Below are 21,142 nucleotides of genomic sequence, written 5' to 3'. Positions count from 1 at the left end.
ACGACATGACAGTAGTATCCTTACCAACCCATCTCTGGAAGACCCTCTCCACAGCCCCCCATCATGGGACTGGGAAGGGAGACAAACTCAGCCTTCTACGAGAACAAATTTGACTTACAATCTGTTGCCCTCCTGACCTCTTCATTCACTATGGTGTCAAAGCAAGTCTATCCAGATTTGTTATTGTTCTTTCTTTACCTGTTGTTTGTTTTCACAGACCCACCTTACTGTTTTCTGGGCACGTCAACACAGCATGGACTGGGGGTTCTAGAACCCCCAGAAATCCTACAGATGTGCCTGGCGGGACAAGTGAGGGTAATCCATTCCTGATTCTTTAATCTTGTGTGTGTGTGTGTGTGTGTGTGTGTGTGTGTGTGTGTGTGGCTGAAACTCTTTAGGAAATTGGACTTGAAGAGGTAAATTGTGTCCCTGAACTTTCTATTAATTTGAGATCTTTACTTTCTCCTTCAACTGGTAAGGAATGAGAAAGCCACTTTGCTAACACACATCAAATTCTGTATGTTTTGATGTTTTAAAAAAAAATTTTTTTTAAAGTAAACTCTACCCCTAACGTGAGGCTCAAACTCATGACTCTGAGATCAAGAGCTGCGCGTTCCACTGACCGTGCCAGCAAAGTGCCCGTTTTGATGTTTTTCTTAGTTGGGGGTGGGGGGGGGGTGTTCCTGGAAAACCCAGACCTTTAATAATCTGGCATTCCAAGTAAAACAATTTACCACTAACAGGATGCCTGCCATTAGGGCCCACAGAGCCCAGGCTCAGTAAGCAGCTAAGCTTGGCTGCAAGCCCTTGATGAGGTCCTCTTTTCCAGAGGGACACACCAAGTCACAGGGGAAGGCTCCAGCAGAGCCTTCCCAGATATCAAATGCTTGTAACTAATGACAAAGAGAATAAAGACAACAGGTTTTAGTGAGCCAGGCAATTGATAAGAAAGCCACCAGCATAACCACATTTCCCACTGGTAATTCAGAACGAGTTAGTGCTTCCTTCTAAAGAGCTACCCACTTCGCTGACAGAGTTAACCCTTCTAGCTACACATGCTTCACATCAATGCCAAGCAGGCTCCGCTTTGACATGCTGGTTGGAGATGGGGGGCCTTGACTGTGACATAACATTAGATTAACAGTCAAAGGAGAAAGAAAGAAAGAGACAGGATTTCTCCCACAATAGCATCAATTATCAAATTCAACATTCTCCAGGCATTAAACAAAGAAAAAAAAAACCCAAGTAAGTTAATCACATGTTATATGCTACCAAATTAACACAAAAAAGAAGCTCTGGAAGGACACTGAAGAGGGACTGGCTCTGGGATTAATACACACATACACACACAGGTGTCGGGAGAAGAAACACCTGGCTTGGATCCAGACCATGGGCTGGTAGGTGGAGGGGGCTGCTGGCCTCTCCACCCGACTGGATCTGTTTGGAGTTAGTCACATCTCTCAACAGGGTTACCTGCCCTTCTCTGAGGTCCACAGAGGAGACCAAATGAAAGAGTCGAGCCACCTGACAAAGGGGAAAAGAAAAAAAGCCATGGGCACCAAGCCTACAAAACAGGGTTGAAGGGCGCCATGCTGTCTTCACCTAGGACACTCGCTCACTCACTCAACTTTCTTCCTTCCTCCATTCGCAGCAGATGCAGAGGGAGTGTTTCCAAAGCTCCGTGTGAAGCCCCCACAGAGGAACAAAGGTGAATATGAAACACGATATGGGATTCCTACTCCCAAGGAGCTCACAGTCTAGCCCGGGGCCTCTAGGCACAAATGCACACAGGCAGCAAATGACAAAGATGGCACAGTGTGGGGCCAACTTTCAGAGGAGGGAGAGAGGGAAGCTGGCTGACACCTGGTAGCGGTCTCAAGTCTCAGACTCGTGTGAGAGCTCAAACTTGAGTGAAGCCAAGGCAGAGTCTGCTTCCTCCTTGGAGAGCCAGAGGCCCTGAGGGGAGGCTGATGTGGTAGCAGACCAGCCTTCCTGGGAGTGGAGGGGATGGGGGAGGGATGTTGTCAAAGGACAATAAGGGGGAGAAAGGACTAGGGTCAGAGCGAGGCAGGGAGACATCATCCCCAAAGACCCATGTGTTCCACCACTAGTGAGAAGTAGAGCTACAGTTACATTTGCAAATATGCCCACGGTATCATAAGCGATGAAGCTTTAAAGAAACTAGATCTTATAGTAACATGTATCTGTGATCCAAATTCCTTCAGCCTTGTCCGCACCATATCCCGCATTTGAGTGTCGCCCCAGCCTTGCCTCAGGGCAAAGAGGGAGCCTGCCTTAGTGCCATTTGCTGGCTGCCTTTGGCAGATAAACGCACCTTCTTCATTCCGAGGGATGTCTGATATAAAATGGTCAAAAGCTGCTGGCAGACAACCCGAGAAATATCCAGGGCTCTGAATGACTCTAAAATTCTCAGTGGGAGATGGTCTTCTCTCGGGGACTCAGCCATGGGTTCTCGGGGACTGGTGATGTACCCCAAGCACTAATGGTCAGGAACTGGCAGCCCAGCATGTGTGTGCGGGACGGGGGGGAGTAGGGGGTTTGGGGAGGGGCCTGGAGTGCTTACAGTGATGCAGGGAACTATGGACTGGGAACTAGACAGTCTCACTCTGTACCCAGCTTGGCGCATCCCAGCTGTGTGACCCTGGGTGAGCCACTCAACACCCAGGCCTCAGTGTCTAGTCCTGTGAAATAAGCAGGGGAGCCAAAGATGGCATCTAAGTCCCCTGCCTGCTCTAGCAACCCACAGGTTTGACACTCCTTCTCTCTTGGGGGATGACAGGGCTCACCATTGTAAGCTGACCCCAGGGACCCACTCCCGCAGTCACGAAAAGGAGGAAACAATGGTATGGAAAGCCAGGCAGAGAACAATGAGGGACCTAAACATGATGGCTGGAGGGCTTGCCCCGGGGAGACCCAGCACAGGCAAGGTCAACTGGGACAAGAGCCCAGGTAGCACCAGATACTCTGTTCACTACCACACCATAGAGAAAAGATGGGGAGAGTCTAGATCCACATGAGAGGGAAACTCAGCTTCCTCTCCAGAAGAGCTAAATTGTAAATAGCTTCCCAATGCCAGCATCTGACGTTTCTTTTATACTGCTCAGCAGAATAACGATCAACCTCGAGCTGAAACCAACATACAGGAGAAGTGAGTAATACGCAACCTTCATGAAGCATGTAGTATGAGCTCTGCATTCTGCAAAGTCTCTAGGTACACTGTCCCATAAGTGTCTTGTGGCAGGTACCATGGTCATGCCCATTTTGCAGATGAAGAAACTGAGATGTACAGAGGTGAAGCCGAAAGTGTGGGAGCTGGGGTTTTTAATCTGGTTCTGCTTACCTCCATGGCCCACCCGTGATGTGAAGCTTTGCTCTATTAGCTGAAACAGCTAAAAATATGTTCAACAGTCCTTCATTCCTTTAACATTGACTGAGCACCTACTAGATAAGACATGAATTATAATGATCACAATAGAGTGCCATATGGTGACCAAGACACAAGAGAACAGTTCCACCTGGAATCAGAAGAGGTTTCCAAGGAGAAGGTGGCTTTTTTTTTTTTAAGATTTTATTTATTTATTTGACAGAGAGAGATCACAAGTAGGCAGAGAGGCAGGCAGAGAGAGAGAGAGAAAGAGGGAAGTAGGCTCCCTGCTGAGCAGAGAGCCCGACGCGGGACTCGATCCCAGGACCCTGAGATCACGACCTGAGCCGAAGGCAGCGGCTTAACCCACTGAGCCACCCAGGCTCCCAGAAGGTGGCTTTTGACCTTAAAAGATGGACAGGATTTCAGACAGGTGGCCATAGGGACAGATGAAGGCCCAGAGGAGGAGAGGCAGGAAAGAGAAAAGTCTAGAAATAGCACACAGAGTTATTATTTTTGGAATAAGACAGAAGATGGTGCTGCGAGTATAGTGCAAGAGGAGCCAGAAAGGTAGGGAGAGACCAGAGGAGGTGGAAGAGCTGGGATCAGGGCTCAAAGAGGAAGGGAGAGGAGTAGGAACTACCTGCAAGGCTACTGCAATAGTCCAAGCCCTGAGGAAGAGAGTGGGGAAGAAGGTCTGGAGGAAGGGAAGGGATGCCAAATGGGCAGGACTTGAAGAGTAATTGGGAAGGAGGAGGAGCACCAAAGATGACTGAGATCTGGAGCCTGAAGGCCTGAGAGGGTGGATAGTGATTTCATTGTCATCAGAGAGATGGGACACAAGAGGACGGCAGATTCAAGGTTAATGAAATGCTGACTAAAGGTATCAAGGAGCCAAGGGGAGGAGAAGTTCGGCAGAGAATCAGAAACACTGTCCTTGAGCCCCTGGCAGAGAAGTCTATCTGAGAACCGGTGCATCAGGGGACAGCTGAAGGTGAGGGAAAGAATTAGATGATCCTGGGAGGGAGAGGAGAATGAGGTGGGGTTCTGGAGAAATCCCACGCAGCACTGTTGCAGTGGGCAGCTACGGGAGGGACAGAGTGAGCAGGAGAGTAGAGTCAGGGAGGAGGAGGAGACCAAATGGTGCCACATCACCACAGCTAAGAAGCGGCTCCTTCCTGCTCACAGGTGATCTCAAAAATGCTTTCTCAGACCTCCTCTCGGAGACCAGGTAAGCGGGCAGGCTTTTCCTTCCCACTTAGACATCTGGCTGCATATATATATTTTAAGATTTCATTTATTTGACAGAGAGAGATCACAAGTAGGCAGAGAGGCAGGCAGAGAGAGAGAGAGGAGGAAGCAGGCTCCCTGCTGAGCAGAGAGCCCGATGCGGGACTCAATCCCAGGACCCCGAGATCATGACCTGAGCCGAAGGCAGCGGCTTAACCCACTGAGCCACCCAGGCCCCCCCACCTCTGGCTGCATATAGCCTCCACAGGGAAACTTGGAACAGAGAGGCGGCAAGAGATATCTGCATGAGTTCCCAGCCCTTCCTCAGCCATTGTGCTAGGGTTACATCAAGTTAGTCTTCTTCCTTCTGTTTTAGCCAAGGACAGTGTGACATAAAATTAATATTTAGAATTCACCACGGCAACTGGTGTTGAACACCAAGTTTATCTAAACTGTTATGGACAACTCGCTGAAAAAGTCTGGAAGAATTGCCTGCCCTCTAGGTCTCCCAAACAAATGGACTCACATCTCAGCTGAGCTCTCCACAACTTGTCAGAGCAGAACCACTCAAGACTTCCCCACCAGAGCGGGTCTACCATCTTGGCCTTCGTCGCGCAACAGCCCATCTTCCTGAATTCCTCTTCTCTGGTGTTTCTACCAAAACTGCTGCCTGTCACCTCACTGCACCTGATAGTTGGCCAGGGAGAGGACAACCAACCGAAGATGCAGAGCCATCGGTCTGCTGAAGAGGAAGGGCTGGGAACTCATGCAGATGTCTCTTGTCACTAGTCTTAAGAGCTTCCGGGAATGAGCTTCTGGTTCCAAAAATAAAGTTTCTTGGTGGATTGAAAGCAGTATTTCTTCCAAGAAAGAGGTTTAGAAAAACCAGCGATGGATAGAAGATAAGGATAATTGAGAGAGAACTTAAAAAAACCCCAACAACTATGATGAACTGTTCCGTAGAGTTTTATTTTCAAGGCAAAATTGAGCGGGAACTTAAAAAATGAGTGGGAAAACGCTACAATTTGTCGCTCTGTGTCTTGTGCCCAGCTGTTCAGATGCTAGGGCTGTAACCAAGGCCTGGCTCTATCTTGGTGGCTGTTGACCATGACCCTAACTGCAGGCAAAATGAGTTCTGGCTGGCAAATTGAGGAAACGGAGTCATAGTGTGAAAGTGGGGCTGGACCAGGGAAGACACCGGAGAAATGAGGGTGACGTTGTAAGCTAAGTTTCCTTCTCCTTATTTTGCCGCTGAACCTCATATCTGCTGAGTGGATAAGGGAGGGGGCCTGTCAAAGTCAGGGCCCTGCAGGTGAAAGGGTGAAAATTAGGCAAAGGAGAACCCAAAAGGCTTCAGAGAGGGCTTGAGGCAGGGCTGCCCGGGAGAACGTTCTGTGATGTTGGAAACATTCTGTGTCCATGCCAGCCATCTGCTACCATGGCTGCTGAGGACTGGGAATGTGACTTAGTATGACTGAGGAACTGTATTCTAAATGTACTTACTTCTAATTAATTCACATGGAAAGAGCAGCACGGAAAGAGCAGGACTAGAGAATCAAAAAAGTTTACTCTTGAGATCATTCAACAAGGTTTGGTAAGTAGCTACACGTGCAGAATTCTAAACAAGTAGGCACCGTTGGGCTCTTTATTCTGTTGTTGTCGTTTCCCTTAGCAAGAAATAAAGGAAAATAATCTGGAGCCTCTCATCTCCAGAAGTTAACAATTTAAATAGGAAATATTAGATTCCAGGGAGAAAAGCACGCATACAATCTGGGGCAGAAAAATCCCGAATTCACAGACTCTCAGCACCACCTGGAGCAGGTGTGTTACCAAGTGACTTTACCAATGGTATGGGTACCAGTGGAACTGGTTTAGGGATAGAATCTCTAGGGGGAGGAAAACAACATTATTTTTCAGGTTATGAGACAAATACAAGCAAGGCTGGTTTACCAGGTCTAAGAACCGGGCAGGTAGAAGAAACCTAGATGTGCTTCCAAGTTCAAAAGCCATAGGGTGGCCTTGGAACATTCAGACAGATGGTCCCAGAGAAAGATGTCCTCAGGAAGGAGACAGAGCAGTTTTCACAGAAAGAAAAGATGCATCCACACTTCCAGAGAGGGATTAGACCCTGGGGAAAACTGGGAGTGAATTGGGAGTGAGATGGGGGTTTGTGGGCCTGGTGGGGAATCTCCCATGTGTAATTCTGTTGTTTTATTTTCCAGTTCTAAGATAAAATAATGTTAACATTAATAACAACTTACACTGGTACAGTATAGTGTACAAAGTTTCTTTACTCTTCCTGATGATGCAAAAACTCTGCCAACTTTTTTTTTGGGGGGGGGAACAGGGCTCAGGGCTCAGCCCTACAAGAAAAAAAAAACTATTAAATCAAGTGTGTGACCACATTATGTTGTACACCTGAAACTAATATAATCTTACATGCTGATCACATTTCAATGAAAAAAAAGGGGGGGGGAAGCATAAATAAAAGATCTTTTAAGTTCCATATTTCCTTTCTGGGGAGCCTTTGAAGGATGGAAAAGAGAGCAGAAGACAGGGAGGTGGGAGCCCTCATCTAGGTACCTGAACCCTCATCTGTCTGAATTAAGAGACAGTCTTTCATATAGCTCACACTCTCTTGTGTGTCCATTTGGTTGCATGTAGTAGATATTTAGAGTGAGAACTGATTTGTGAATTGAGGATGTTTTCTAGGAGGAGAGAGGCAGGGTCCAAGAGTTGTCAATGGGGGCCATGAGTAGGGTGACCCCCAAGTCCTGGTTTGCTTGGAACAGGCCTCATGTGTACCTATTCCTGCTGTAATTATCCCAGCACCGCTTTCCCTCTCAGATGTGTCCTGGTTTGGACAGTAACCCATACAGTCACCCTAGTCGTGGGAGACTTGGCAGGCTGTCTTTTTTTCTCCCCATAAAATTGTTCTGACTATTCCCCTGGTGGGGGGTGGAGGGGGTCACCAAGGTTGTTCAGGGCTCAGCTGGGAGCAGCGCACTGTGCTAGGCTCTTAGGAGCGTTACAAAGAAGGAGAGGGATTTGTCTTCCCACCATAATATTTCTGAACTAGCATGAAGTCGTAAGGAAATGAAACACACACACACACACACACACACCTCACTTTCTCATTCTCAGGGCTAGCACTTCTAAGAAGCTAATTCTGCATCCCAGGAATGTTCGAGTAAAGTGCTCGAACCCTAATCACCTGTGTGCTTCTGACTCTGGAAGGGGCCTCAGGCAGTGACCTGGGCAGAGCTGCCTGTTTAAAAATCATCTGGGGAACTTGTTAAAAATAGAGATTGGGCCTCCTGCCTGAGATTCTGAATCAGCACATCTGAGAATCTATTAAAAAATGATAACAAGGCTTCCCAGGTGGTTTGGACATGAAAGCCAGATTTGGACTCACTGGTGAGTCATCATCCTTTGACCCCTGCCTAGAGTGACCCTTTGTTGCTGTGGAAACCACTGATTTACCCCTCAGCCAGACTGGATTTTACTTCTTCTTCTTCTTTTCTTTTCTTTTTTTTTTTTTTAAGTACACATCTGTTTCAAAAATAGAGGGCATTATTTTTGGAAGAGAAGATGTGCTTTCCCTTTCATGGTATTTATATTTAGAGAGGAGAAGCAAAGCCCCCAAAAGGCAGAAAGCCTTCCCATTTGAACCAAATTCAGCAGGAAGTGGGCAACCCTCACTACTGTAGCACAACCAGAAAGAACTAATGAGCAGTTATTTCCTGAGGCAAGTTTCAGACCGTCTGGAGCTTCCCTGTTGTGAGACGCCTGGCTGGAGGTTTGGGCTCACAGAGGTCTGAGGGGTTGGCGGATGGTTGGCCAAGATGGCATCAAGAGAGGCTCCAGCCTGAGGCAGACCTGGAAAAGGACGGCCCTGCTGAATTACGGTCAGAATAACATTTGCACACACACTGCTGTACGGCCAGGAGACCCACACTGAGCCACCCTGATGAATATCTCACATTTATTGGACATGAAACAGTGACCCATCTTCCTTCAGGCTTCAGAAGCAGAGGAGATGGGGCTGAGGAGCCAAGAGAAGGTTTCTCTGTAGCTTTATGTTGCAAAGTTGGCCCGATGAATTAAGAGTTTAGCAATGCTGAGTTCTATCTTTTAGCTTTGAAAATAAAAGCACAAAATGGTTACATCTCAAACAGAAGGATCTCAGTGTTCACTGCTCCTTATAAATCCTGATACCTCTCCTTGGCACACCCAAGCGGAATGTCCCCTCCCAGGATACTCACTGGGATCCATCACCTCACCAGCAGCTACTGGAGTATGGGGGACACCACACTACGGTTCTGTGTTATAGAAGGAGCTGGTGCTTCTCTGAATAGGGATCCTTCCCTTTGGGTTGTCCTTCTCTCCCTCTCGCAGACTTTGTCTGCAGAATGCCTTGGCTTCAAGTGGATGGTACTTTTCAAACAAACACTCAACCCCAAGAGGTAAGTCTTTTTTCCAGAAATGCTTCTAATGTGCTTCTTGCTTTAGGGCACAGAAAACCAGGCTCGGTCCCCTGATCCAGTGGGCTGTCAATACACTCCATGTGACCATCCACTCAGGGCCCATGGACCACCAAGGTCGGTATCAAATATCCTTCTCCAAAGCCTTTCACAACTCTGCTCCCCCTTGCCTAAAACCATCAGTCACCACCTAGGTCATAGGGCTTCCCTTTGCTCACACAACTCACCTCCCAGCCAGTGGGTCTTCCCAAATACTAGTATACCTGCCTCTCTTCCACCTCAGCTGAAGGCAGACCCCTCCTCCACATTTGGACTGGGAATAAGGACTGTCACCAGGAAACACAAGGCAATCTGCTGGATTTACTCCAAGGGAAATGTCTACCAATTTAATTTTTCAGGGTTGAGCACATGATGAGAAACGGACGCAAGGACAAGGAGAACGTGATGTGAGACAGATGAAGCTAGAAAGGACCATAAGAGGACACGAATGGGGACCATAACAGGACGTGAACGGGGCTGGATGGAAAGGGAAGGAATTGAGGTCTCCATCCCAGCGTCCCACCCGACCAGTCTTTACTTCAAACCTCCTCCAGCTCTAGTTGCTACTGCTACACACATCTTCCTCCTCCCTGTCTGAACCACTCACCTCCTGTGGGACCCTGGGCTCCTCCCTGGGGTCTGCTGTGCCACGTGTGCATAGAGCCACCCACTCACGCTGGTGGTCTCCCAGCACTGGCCATATTTTGATTTAGGGGTCTCTCCCAGTGCACCCCGGGAAACTGTAGAGAAGAGCTCACTCCTCCCTTTTTGTTTCCTTTTTCCCTCAGGCTGAAGCTCCAAGTAATTCAGAGGTCTTAATCTGGGACCCACCATGAGTTTCTGGAGCTTATTAATTAATTACTCTGCAGTATTATTAATTATTAATTAATACTCTGCAAAATTTCTTAATACTGCACACATCGTTTGTGTGTGAGCGTGTTTGTGTGTGTCTGGGTGCATGTGTGTATGCATTGGCACAATTTTCTGGGGGTAAGATGCACCAATTTTTTTCTATCAGATTTTCAAAGGGAACCCCAAAAGATGAGGAACCACTGATAGGTCCTGGTCCTGAGCCTGTCCTGTGCAAGTTGCGTGGGTGATGAACAGTGTGGGTGGGTGGGCTGAAGACGCTCACAGGTTGTGATGCTCAGCAACGGCCCCCCATCCCGGCCCACTGCACAGTACCTTGGAAGCAGCCATCACTGCCGCTGTGGCCGCCACATTCAAGCCCCGCTTCCCAAAGTGCACAAGGGCATCGTAACTTCGGTCTTTTGCTTGGACCAGGCAATCGTCAATTTCCTGTTGAAGGAAAAGCAGAAGCACACTGAGTTGGAAGGTTCAAATAAATCTCTGTTCTTTCCTCCCTTCTGAGCACTGAGCTTGGCAGTGTGCCCAATCACGGATTCTTGAGACTGAAAAGTCATAGGCACTTCGGGATGCGTGTTTAGAGGAAGAGTAGACAGGAGGAGGATAGGAAACAGAAGAGATACAGGGAAGTGAAAGAGGAATTTCAAAAAAAAAAAAGTGACTTCCTGATCTAGGAAGGTTTACTTTGAGCAATTGCCTAGGATTGTTCCTAAAGTCCTCTAACCTTCCAGGAAGGCTCCAGGGGTCCCGGATGTGGATGGTCCTGCATTCTACACGCAGCTACTCTCTAAGACACTGAAGGAACTGAAGAACTGAAGGAGAGAATGCCAAGAACCCAGCATCTAACCTCAGACCTGCCACTAACTGGCTGTCAGGGCTTGGCAAGTGTTTAGCATCTGAAAAATGAGGACAGTGACAGTATCTAACTCATGGAGCACAACAAGGATTACATGAGACCATTTTAGTAAAGCTCTAACACAGTGGCTGGTTCAGTAAGTGAGGACCACTGTCATCTTCCTATCTCAAGGGGGTCAGGCCCTTGCAGCTCTGAAATCCCACTATTCTGTAGCTATTTCATACTATATCCAAATCTCTCCCATGTAGGTATCAAGGGGAAAGATGACATAAAAAGAGGTAAGTGCTATTTTTGTTGATAAGGGAGATCATTTTATGGATAATGAAATAAAAGCAGAAATGAGAAGTCATCCAACAATACCCCTAGGGTCAGGGGAGAGGTTGGAAAGAGGACTGAAGTCTCTTTCCTTCAGGGACCAAAACAGTGGTTTACTTCAAATTTGCATCGAGTCTGGCTTATTCTTTTCGTTTGTTTGGGATGGGTTGTTTTGTTGTCACTGTTTAAAGAACGGCTATTTTGTACCTCACAGTAGCTCATTTCAGAGTTCAGTAATACAAAGACACTTGGCTTTGGTCTCATTTGAAGTTCACACATCAGTGCATTTCCTTTGCTTTGAGGTATCAAGTAGGACAGTCAACCCCTGTGCATTCCTTGTTTAAGACTTCCCCAGGAAGTCCCCACACTAAGTTTTCATTGTGACCCCTGACTGACTCTGGTAGGGATTCTTGGCAGCTCGTAAGAGTCAGTCACCTTCACTTTACTGGAAATGACATCGGTGGCTTCAGGGTAAGCCCAGCATGTGGGGAAAGGGAAGTGTCAAGAGTAAGGATTTGTCAACCAGGTCATGAGAGAGCTCCCATTCCCCAAAATCCACCCTTCCGAGACAGGCAGTGCTATATCCTGGTTCCTAAAAGTGTTCTCAGAAATGTCTATAGTAGTCTGCTCATCCAATTACTATGTTCCCCTAAGAAGGCCAAAGTACTCAACTTTCAGAAACAATAGAAATTTATATATAAAGCCACCTACAGGGCTCCTATTTTATGTTAAGAATAATATCTCAATCAGTTTAGAAGATCATGTAATAGAATTAATGAATTATACAATATTGGACTCAGTAATCCCGCTCTTGGCAATTTATTCTAAGACAATAAGTCAAAAGAAGAAATTAATCTTGAGGTACTGTGGGGTTCATGAATCTTTATGAGGATCAAGTACAAATCGGTTATGTGCAAACATGTTTAATATCTCGGAATTTAAATGTTGTATCTATATTAAGGGTTTCTGTTGTCTTTCGGTATTTGGGGTTTTTTTGGTATACTTAAATTTTTAAAGAAAAGAGTGGTATGCATAAAAAACAAAGTTATCAAAGTAATTTAGTAAGACAAAGGTATTGCATTTATTATTGTATGAAATCTTAAAAAAAAACCAGTAGAGCAATCCAGTGAAAGCAAATCTTGCAAATTAAGTTCAGTGGAGATGTTAAACAAAAAATCATTTTATGGACAGTGCCATTATAAGTAGCTTATAATTACATTTCTCTTCAAGAGATATAAGTTGTAATTCTTACTTGAATTCTTAGTTATTGCTGACCCTTTCCTGCAATTTTTCCCTGTCTTATTTTTCCCATCTCTGGCATTAGACAAATCTATATTTTCATTGCAAAGATGTTTGTGAAGCAACTCAAAGCAAAATAAACACAAAAGGTAAATAGCATGAAACAAATTATTATGACTGCTCTCACTAGTCCTTACCAACTGATAATTACCAAAATAGCAGGAATTCCATTGGTAGGCATATATTTATCATGCAACAATAAAGCAAACACTGCACAAGAAATTTCTTATCTTCCAGTGTCTGTCCATAGCTATCTGGGCACTAGTTCAAGTCATTTAATCTCATTACAGTTCCGTTTTCCTATGGTACGTTTTAAAAGTATTTTTCAATAGTCTATGTAAAAATCATATCTACAAAAGGATGGGAGCTGAGCATGATGAAAGGAAGGAAATTCAGCTTGGGGAGTTGAATTATGAGTGAATCTTTTGTTGTTTTTTGTTTCAATTTATGGAAATGCTTTTCAATCAGTAATGATACATAATATCTTTTTGAGGATCTCACCACGATTTCTAAACATGTCAGAAAAATACATTAAAAAAAGATTAGAAGGAACAAATTGTTGGAGGGAAATAAGAGACGATCGTGGGTCTCCTACAATAAAACACTTTGTCCTTTTTACTGATCGCTTTTTAAATTTTTTACTTGCCGGAAGGAGTGAAAGCCTGAGCAGCATAAATTACCTTTTCTTTTGAAGACAGCGTGGGATGTACAAACTTCCTGTATAGGAGGCTGGAGCCTTTTGTGTAGGGAGACAGCAGCCAGGCTACAAAGGCTATTTTTAGTTCATAATAGAAGGGAAACCTGGAGAGAGATGAGAAAATACACGTTCCGTTCGGTTCTCGGCAACACAGCCCCGAGACCCAGCTGCACAGACGCCTCTTCTGCAGGCCTCCAGACCCCTCCAGCCACCACTGGTGAAGGGTGTGCACACTTGCCAACACAGAGCAAAAGCCCAAAGCCGCCTTTTTTTCCCCGTCCTTTTTCTAAGATTTTATTTTTTATTTTTATTTTTATTTTTTTTTAAGATTTTATTTATTTGAGAGAAAGAGAATGAAAGAGAGAGAGAGAACACAAGACGGGGGAGGGTTAAAGGGAGAAGCAGACTCCCCACTGAGCAGGGAGCCCAATGAGGAACTCAGTCTTGGGACTCCAGGATCATGACCAGAGCCAAAGGCAGAAACTTAACAGAATGAGCCACCAGGTGCCCTAAGATTTTATTTTTTTAAGTAATCTTTACACCCAACGTGGGTCTCAAACTCACAACCCTGAGATCAAGACTTACATGTTCCACCAACTGAGCCAGCCAGCACCGGCTGCTCCTCCCCCATGATCCCCCCCACTCTCCTCACCCAAGGCTTCTTTTCAAAGCAGGTTCTTGTTTTCTCTTTTTGTCAAAGCAAGCCAGGGACCCAGGTTCTCTCCAGCAACCACACTGCAGCCATGCTTGGCAACTGCTGGGGCTTCCTGCAGGGTTCCACTTTCTGCGGTGGGAGACCGGGCTCCAGCTACAGCCTGCAGGGTCAGATGGCCATGGCCCTCTGAGCCCTACACCCAGCCACCGACTTTTCACTGGTGGCCAAGAAGGCACAAACTCCTGGAGGATTTAGAACAGGGAGGAGCTAACCAAGAATCTCCAGACAGAATCAAAGCCTCCCCTTCTTGGCTGTCTTTTTGGTCCCAAAAGAGGCAGGGATAGGAGCCAGCAAAAAGGATGCTACTCACCCTAATATAGTCTACGGCAGGTGAACAGATTCATGCCAAGAGAAGAGTTCAGAGCGCAGGTAACCTACAATCCTGGAGTCAGAAGTCCTGAGTACTATTCATTCATTCATCACATGAACACTTACCTGCTCCAACACGTGTTAGCTTGTGCTGAGCACTGAGGACACAATGGTGAATAAAAAGACTGATCCCTGCTCTCTTGGGGCTCTCAGTCTAGTGGGAAACAGATTAAGAGTGTCTTGTATCTTTGGAACTGATGGTCCAGGCAGAAAAACAGAGACTGATCAAAGAACTGCAAAAGACACAGAACAGCAACTAGAGAGAAGTGTCAAAATGGGCCTCTGCCAGCCCATGTGGTGCCTTTGTATGCCAGCCCCTTCAACTGAAGGCAGTCCTGCGAGCACAACTAGTGAACAGGGCTCATTTGAATTTCAGCCCCACCTGCCACCTTGGCCAGATATCTTGTGCTATATACAACCTGTGCAACAATACTTGGCTCTTCTGCTGTGTACTAATACCATGTCTTTTTATTTTCTTTATTCTAATGCTTTGGCATCTTGGGGCCTTCCTGACTCTGAAGAGACTGTCCCTCCCTAGGTTAGCCAATTTTGAAGGATAGGAAACAACTCGCCCACAAACAAGCCTTTCAAATGTAAACCAACCAATCCAGAGCCCATATCCCAACCACCTCCTTTAGGAGCTCTCACACTCTGGGCCACTCTCCAGCTGCTCTAATCACTCCGGGGCCAGGTACCAGCCAACAAGGGACAGCCCCAATACCCCAGAGCCCATAGAAATTATTCAGACTAGTTGGTCCTAAACATGTTTACTCTGCCTTGCCTGTTCCTTCCATGGAAACCACCATAAGGATTCTTGCCTACACTTCCTACCTCTGCTTCTTGCCTGACCTCACGCATGCCGTGCCTCCTGTTTCTAGGGACCTGTGAGTTTAACAGCCCGCTCCCTTCATGACAGTCATTCCTGAGTCTGTGCGTCTTACCATACTGGATTAAAACAAATCCCGGGTACCCTTAGAACATGATCCCCTGAGAGAAAAGGACACCCACACTAGTCTGAAGAATCAGAGAAGTAAATTCTTCCCACTCATGCTCTCGCCCCCCCCCCACCCATAACGCAGCTGAAAATAAAGAGTGATTTCTGGCAAGTCAGTTCAGAGCCTTCAGCTCTCACACAGACTCCCAAATCAGCAGCTCCAGCCACTCTGCTTTCCTCACCGAGGTCCCTGGTCCGCTGCCTTTGGCCTCTGGCAGGCTCTTGCTGAATACTCCCTCTGCAACTCCAGGACACTGACATGTCAAGACTGCTGAATGTTTCACAGCCATCAGACAAGAGGCTGAAGGAACAGAGGCATGATTTTCCCACACTGGAACTCTCCACTGATTATTAATGAAGGAAATTTTGTCTTGAAAACAACTATTTACCAGCCCCAAGGGGAAGGCAAATGAATCTAGCAAGCTCAGGCATCAGTACAAGATACACAGTCCCAAGGGATCTATCACACGGCACTGCTTTTGTTGGCTATGTGAAAGATGTTTTTGTAGCAGGTAATATATGCATATAGTTTTTAAAAATTCAAATGTCCAAAAGAGTATACAACAAAGAGTCTTTGCATCCCAGACTTTTAGTCCCTTTTCCAAAAGCAAAAGCATTATCAGTAGTAGACTTCAGACACCTAAGATAGACAATCACGTGGGTATATGTGACTCCTTTAGCAACCCCAAACACACATGGTAATATTCGATAATCCCTTTCCCACACCACACTTCCCCCATTGAGAACACACACACATATACATACACCCCTGATAGTATACTTTGGGGGATGATCTCGAGCTGTCCCTGGAATCATCACTCCAGAACCAGGCCCTTGTGAGGTATCATAAGGGTCTCCCAGTTGAGCCACTCAGACCCTGTTACCCAGAGGCCTTGGGTTCGCTTGGCTCTACCAATGCAATTGCCACCAACCAGCTGAAGGTGAAGGAGAAGTCACCTTCCCCTGACCTACCGCTGTCCCAAAAGGCGGAGAAGGACCATGCTCGTTCCTTGATGATAAGTCTTTGAACTGTCCTGACTGCTAGGATATATTTGCCTCCCCAGATACAGGTGCCCTGGAGTGCATGGGGGAGGTGAAGGCTCCCACCCTTCCGATGATATACCTTCACACTCCTGAGGGGTAACTTTCCTCAGAGGCTTGGACACGTGATGAAATTGCCAAAGCACATGCAATTAATGTGCACAGAAAATTTATGGAAGAACACACAAGTAACTTTTTAACAGTCACATCCCTGAGGAGAGAGAATGAAGGCCTGGGGGACGAGGGCCTCACTTTTTAGTGTATGGTTTCAATTTCATTTTGCCATGTGATACAGTGTTTTGTAAATGTTAAAAAACTAGATGAAATCACCTATGGATGTTGTGAGAGAAGCAACCATCCTCTGTCTCCTGTGACCAGATATGACGGCTGTTTACATCAATAGAAAGTATAAAGAAGTTAACTATGACGAGAAAACTGCCCTAGGGGAGGGGTAGAAAGAGGGCAGTGGGGAGGAGCGAGAAGGGAGGAGAGGAGGAAGATAAAGGAAAAGGGCCATCTCCAATCCTGGAAGTGAACCAGTGTTAAAGATGCTTCCCAAGAAGCCAGAAGGTGCCTCCAGGAAGAACAGAAGCTTCACTCTCTCACTCTCTCAATCTCTCTCTCTCATTACAGAGAGTGCAGAGCTGCCAAGCTGGTGTCCATGTCCCTGAAGGGGGGAAATAGGGCTCTGTCTGTCTGATCAGCTTGTTCTGTGCCACTCCCTGAGCAAGAGGCAGGAGGGAGTGGGAAGACTCTGCCCAAAGACAGCTGTGACCTGCAATGCCTTCAGGTTTGCAGAGAAAGAGAAAGCAGGTTGAGGGCAGGACCAGACTGTGGGCTAAAGCAGGCAGTGAAGGTTCCCGACCTCTTTCTTGCAGAAGATGGACAAGACCCTCACTTCCCATACATAAACCACTGGACAGCTCTTGCTACAGCTGGGCCAGCTGAGTCCTCTACACGGATTAGGAAGAGAGGGAGTCTATCTGCACCCACACACAGGCACCCAAATCCCAGGTATCAGAGGTGGTGGTGGGCAGAATTTTGGTCCCGTGACCTTCTCATCCTCATGTTACCCCCACAAATATGTTCCCTTCCCATGGCAAAAGGGATCCTGAAGATATAATTGAGATTATCAGCCAGCTGACTTTAAAATAGGGACATTATATTGGATTATTAAGGGTAGGTCTAATCTAATAACATGATCCCTTAAAAGCAGAAGTCGAGCTCTTTCTCTGGCCAGCAGCAGAAGGCAGAGATCTGAAGCTTGAGAAGGCTCTAACAGGCACTGCTTCAGCTTGAAGCTGAAGTGGGAGGTACTTGTCAAGGAAATGGGGACCTCAGTCTTACAGCCATAAGAAACTGAATTCTGCCTACTCTCCAAATAAGCCTGAAGTGGCATCTCCCCCTGAGTCTCCAGAGAAGAGCCCAGGCTGGCCCATACCCTGACTTTGGCTTCGTGGGTCCCTGAGTGGAGGACTCAGTGGATTCTACCTGGACTTCTGACTCACAGAAGCTGAAATACTTAATTTCTGTGGTTTCAAACCTCCTAAACCTGTGACAATTTGTTACAGCAGCAATGGAAAGCTGATACACTCCCCCCAAATCAAAATCAAATCAATTCCAGAGATAGCTGATAAGCATTAAGTATGAAACTCTGAAGTCCCAGGGCCATGAGTAAAAATATATTCCAATTACCAGGGACAGCACACCCATCACTAGACCAGATTTCCACTTGGCTAAGAGCAGTGAGACAGAAATACCAATACCTCTGGAAAGAGCTCATAAGACTAACACTAGTCCCCCACAATATTCACGAGGAGGAATAGGAGGACAGCAGGAGGCCACCCAGCACTGCACACAGGACATTGTTCAGAAGAAAGACCAGAGGACATAAGGAGCTGGCCGTCATGTTTAACTGACGACACAGTCCTCACGGGGCCTGGCCTGTTTCCTTCATCTCCCCATGGGGTACAGGAACCTCCCCAATGAAGCTCTACCCAAAATGGGGCCTTACTCCTGGTACCAGACCCTGAAGCCTGGGGAAGACAAAGGATGGCTCAGCAGAGCTCCTTCTCCACTCCTGGAGACTCCTGGAGACTTAGCCCCATCCTGAGTCTGTGGTTTATTGGGGCACATGGCACCAACATTATATATTAGATAATCCACATTTCTTCCCTACACAGTGGCTGAGACATCTATGTCTCCCAGAGGGGATGAAAACCAGCCTCCTTTCGGGGGAAGACTACACACTAAGGTCTTTAAGACCATTGATCCCAAACAAGATTCACCGAAGTGGTATTCGGGTCTCATTCTTGGCCTATGACATCCCAGAGGGTAAGTTCATACTGAAGCTCTTTGGGTAAGGAGTTTCTCCAAAATGGAAATATTTTTATTATTCTTTCTGATGATAATTGATCATGGTGAAACATTCATACAACATAGCCTAATAAAAAACCAACCCCATGATTCCAAGTTGTAGAAGTAAATCTGGTTAACGAATGGGTATTTCTGAATTACTTTTAGTACTATACATTTAGTATACATTCACATGTGGTACAGAGAAAGTTAGGCCCATTAAGGAGAAATAAGATGCTACACATTATCTACAGCCTCTTTGACCTTCAAAGATGCAATATATCAGGGCACCTGGGTGGCTGAGTGGGTTATAAAGCCTCTGCCTTCGGCTTGGGTCATGATCCCAGGGTTCTGGGATCCAGCCCTGCATCAGGCTCTCTGCTTAGCAGGGAGTCTGCTTCCTCCTCTCTCTCTCTGCCTGCCTCTCTGCCTACTTGTGATCTCTGTATGTCAAATAAATAAGCAAAATCTTTAAAAAAAAAACATGCAATATATCAATGCATGGATCTAGCTTATAATTTTTACTTGTTCCATTGCTATAACAGTGGCATTGTTTATAAGGAAAAAAGTTTTCCATCGAAAGGGGATTGATTAAATTATAGTCTGTCTATACCAAGAAATTCCATGCAGCCATGTAAAAAACAGGGAGATCTAGGGTGCCTGGGTGGCTCAGTGGGTTAAAGCCTCTGCCTTCGGCTCAGGTCATGATACCAGGATCCTGGGATTGAGCCCTGCATTGGGCTCTCTGCTCAGCAGGGAGCCTGCTTCCTTCACTCTCTCTCTCTCTCTCTCTCTCTCTCTGCCTGCCTTTCTGCCTACTTGTGATCTCTCTCTGTCAAATAAATAAATAAAATCTTAAAAAAAAGAAAGAAAAAAGTATATATGTATGTATATATGTATATACATAAATATGTTAAAAGTATATACAATGGTGAACAGTAGTTATAGTGAGAGTGAATGGTCCTTGAGAGAAACCTAGTTTTATTCGTCAAAGGGAAACTTGTGTATACCGTTTCTTCCCTTTGGTGTTTTTTTTTGTTTTGTTTTGATATATAAATGCTTCCTTACCAACTACATTAGTTGGGGAACTTTATTTATTTTGTCCACCATTATATCATTATATTATAAGAATAATACCTGCTCTTATAAGGTCATTGAACAAATATTTACTTGAAGAGCAACTTTATAGATTTAATGTATTAAAACTATCCCAGTGAGACTGAGACTGCTTTTAGAAATTTCCTACCTCTCCATTGATACTGGGCAACATCTTCCCTTGAAAAGTCCCATGTCCTGGAGTACTTACCAACAAAGGAAGATGTCGGTGAATGTCTCTGCTGTGGTAAAAAGTGCAAATATAATCCAGTACATCATCCATTTGACCTGTTGAAAGAGAAAACAAAAAAGCTAGTAGATAAGGTCAAGGATAAATGGCTGGCTGCCGAACAACAAGGACAAGAGGCTCAGACAGTGGATGCTGAGGCATGCCCAGCCAGTATATCCTGCATTTGTAACCCCTTCTTCCTGTCCTTCCACAGCTTGGTTTCCAGTTCCACTCCAGACTTTGGGGCTGGAGGCAAACAAGCTACTTCCACAAATAATCCAGACTCAAGGTCAAAGTAGATCCTGGTGACAATCTAGGCTTCATGTGAGCCAGGGAGACCAGCAGACTAGGAGGGACTCAGGATTCAGTTAGGCCATCTTACCAAGACTAACACCACATTAGTAGACTCTCCAAGTCTTAACAAAGATATACTTTGGAAGGACCTTTAGTCAGGCCAGACTTTCTGGAATGTGTCACTTAGGAATATTTTCCTGTGGAAAAGTCTCACATCCCCTCACAGAAACTAGATCTTTTTATTTTTTTTAATCTCTCCCATGTGACCAACCTTATGCATTTCAACTGCCTCTCTTCTCCAGTAGAGCCCTTGGACCCCTGTCTCCCAAACCACTGCAAGTCTTCCACCTGCTTCCTTTGTCTCCTGGCTTCTCCCACACCAACTCATCCTATAAACCACACCTATGCTAGTCTTCCCAAATCAAGAATTTATCAGACTACTCCCTGATTTAAAATCTTCCAGCCAGCAGAATAAAGTCCAAATTCCTTAGCCTGCTCCATGTACTGTCTGGTGATGGTGGAATAAGGCATTTGACGAACCCTCCTGCTAACAATGATAACAAACTCTGAACAAAATATTTAAAAACAACTCCTTGAAGCCACTAGAAGGCTATCAAAAGTTGGTAGAGTTGCGGGTCCATATCTGGGCTCTCTACTCTGTCCCACTGGTCTATGTGTCTGTTTTTGTGTTACCCATGCTATCTTGGTGATCACAGCTTTGTAATAAGGCTTGAAATCAAACGATGTGATGCTCCCAGTTTTGTTTTCTTTGTCAACATTTCCTTAGCAATTTGGGGTCTCTTCTGGTTCCATACATATTTTAGGATCATTTGTTCCAGCACTTTGAAAAATGCCGCTCTGTGGTCAACTAATCTTCA

At 45.8% G+C, this 21,142-nt stretch overlaps 1 protein-coding gene across 2 annotated transcripts in view; it reads right to left on the bottom strand.

Annotated features, from left to right (window-relative positions):
* Nucleotides 1-21,142, bottom strand: part of REEP1 (receptor accessory protein 1) — a 109,210-nt gene that overhangs the window by 24,549 nt on the left and 63,519 nt on the right. For both annotated transcript variants that reach the window (XM_059405676.1, XM_059405675.1), the window contains exons 3-5: nt 19,953-20,029; nt 13,156-13,276; nt 10,324-10,437 (exon numbers count right to left, since the gene is read on the bottom strand). In XM_059405676.1, coding sequence (XP_059261659.1) covers nt 10,324-10,437; nt 13,156-13,276; nt 19,953-20,029 — 312 coding nt within the window. The remainder of the gene's footprint in view (nt 1-10,323; nt 10,438-13,155; nt 13,277-19,952; nt 20,030-21,142) is intronic.

This window comes from Mustela nigripes, chromosome 7, assembly GCF_022355385.1.
Source record: "Mustela nigripes isolate SB6536 chromosome 7, MUSNIG.SB6536, whole genome shotgun sequence".
NCBI classification, from domain to species: Eukaryota; Metazoa; Chordata; class Mammalia; order Carnivora; family Mustelidae; genus Mustela; species Mustela nigripes.
This window is presented reverse-complemented; position numbering and strand designations above follow the sequence as displayed.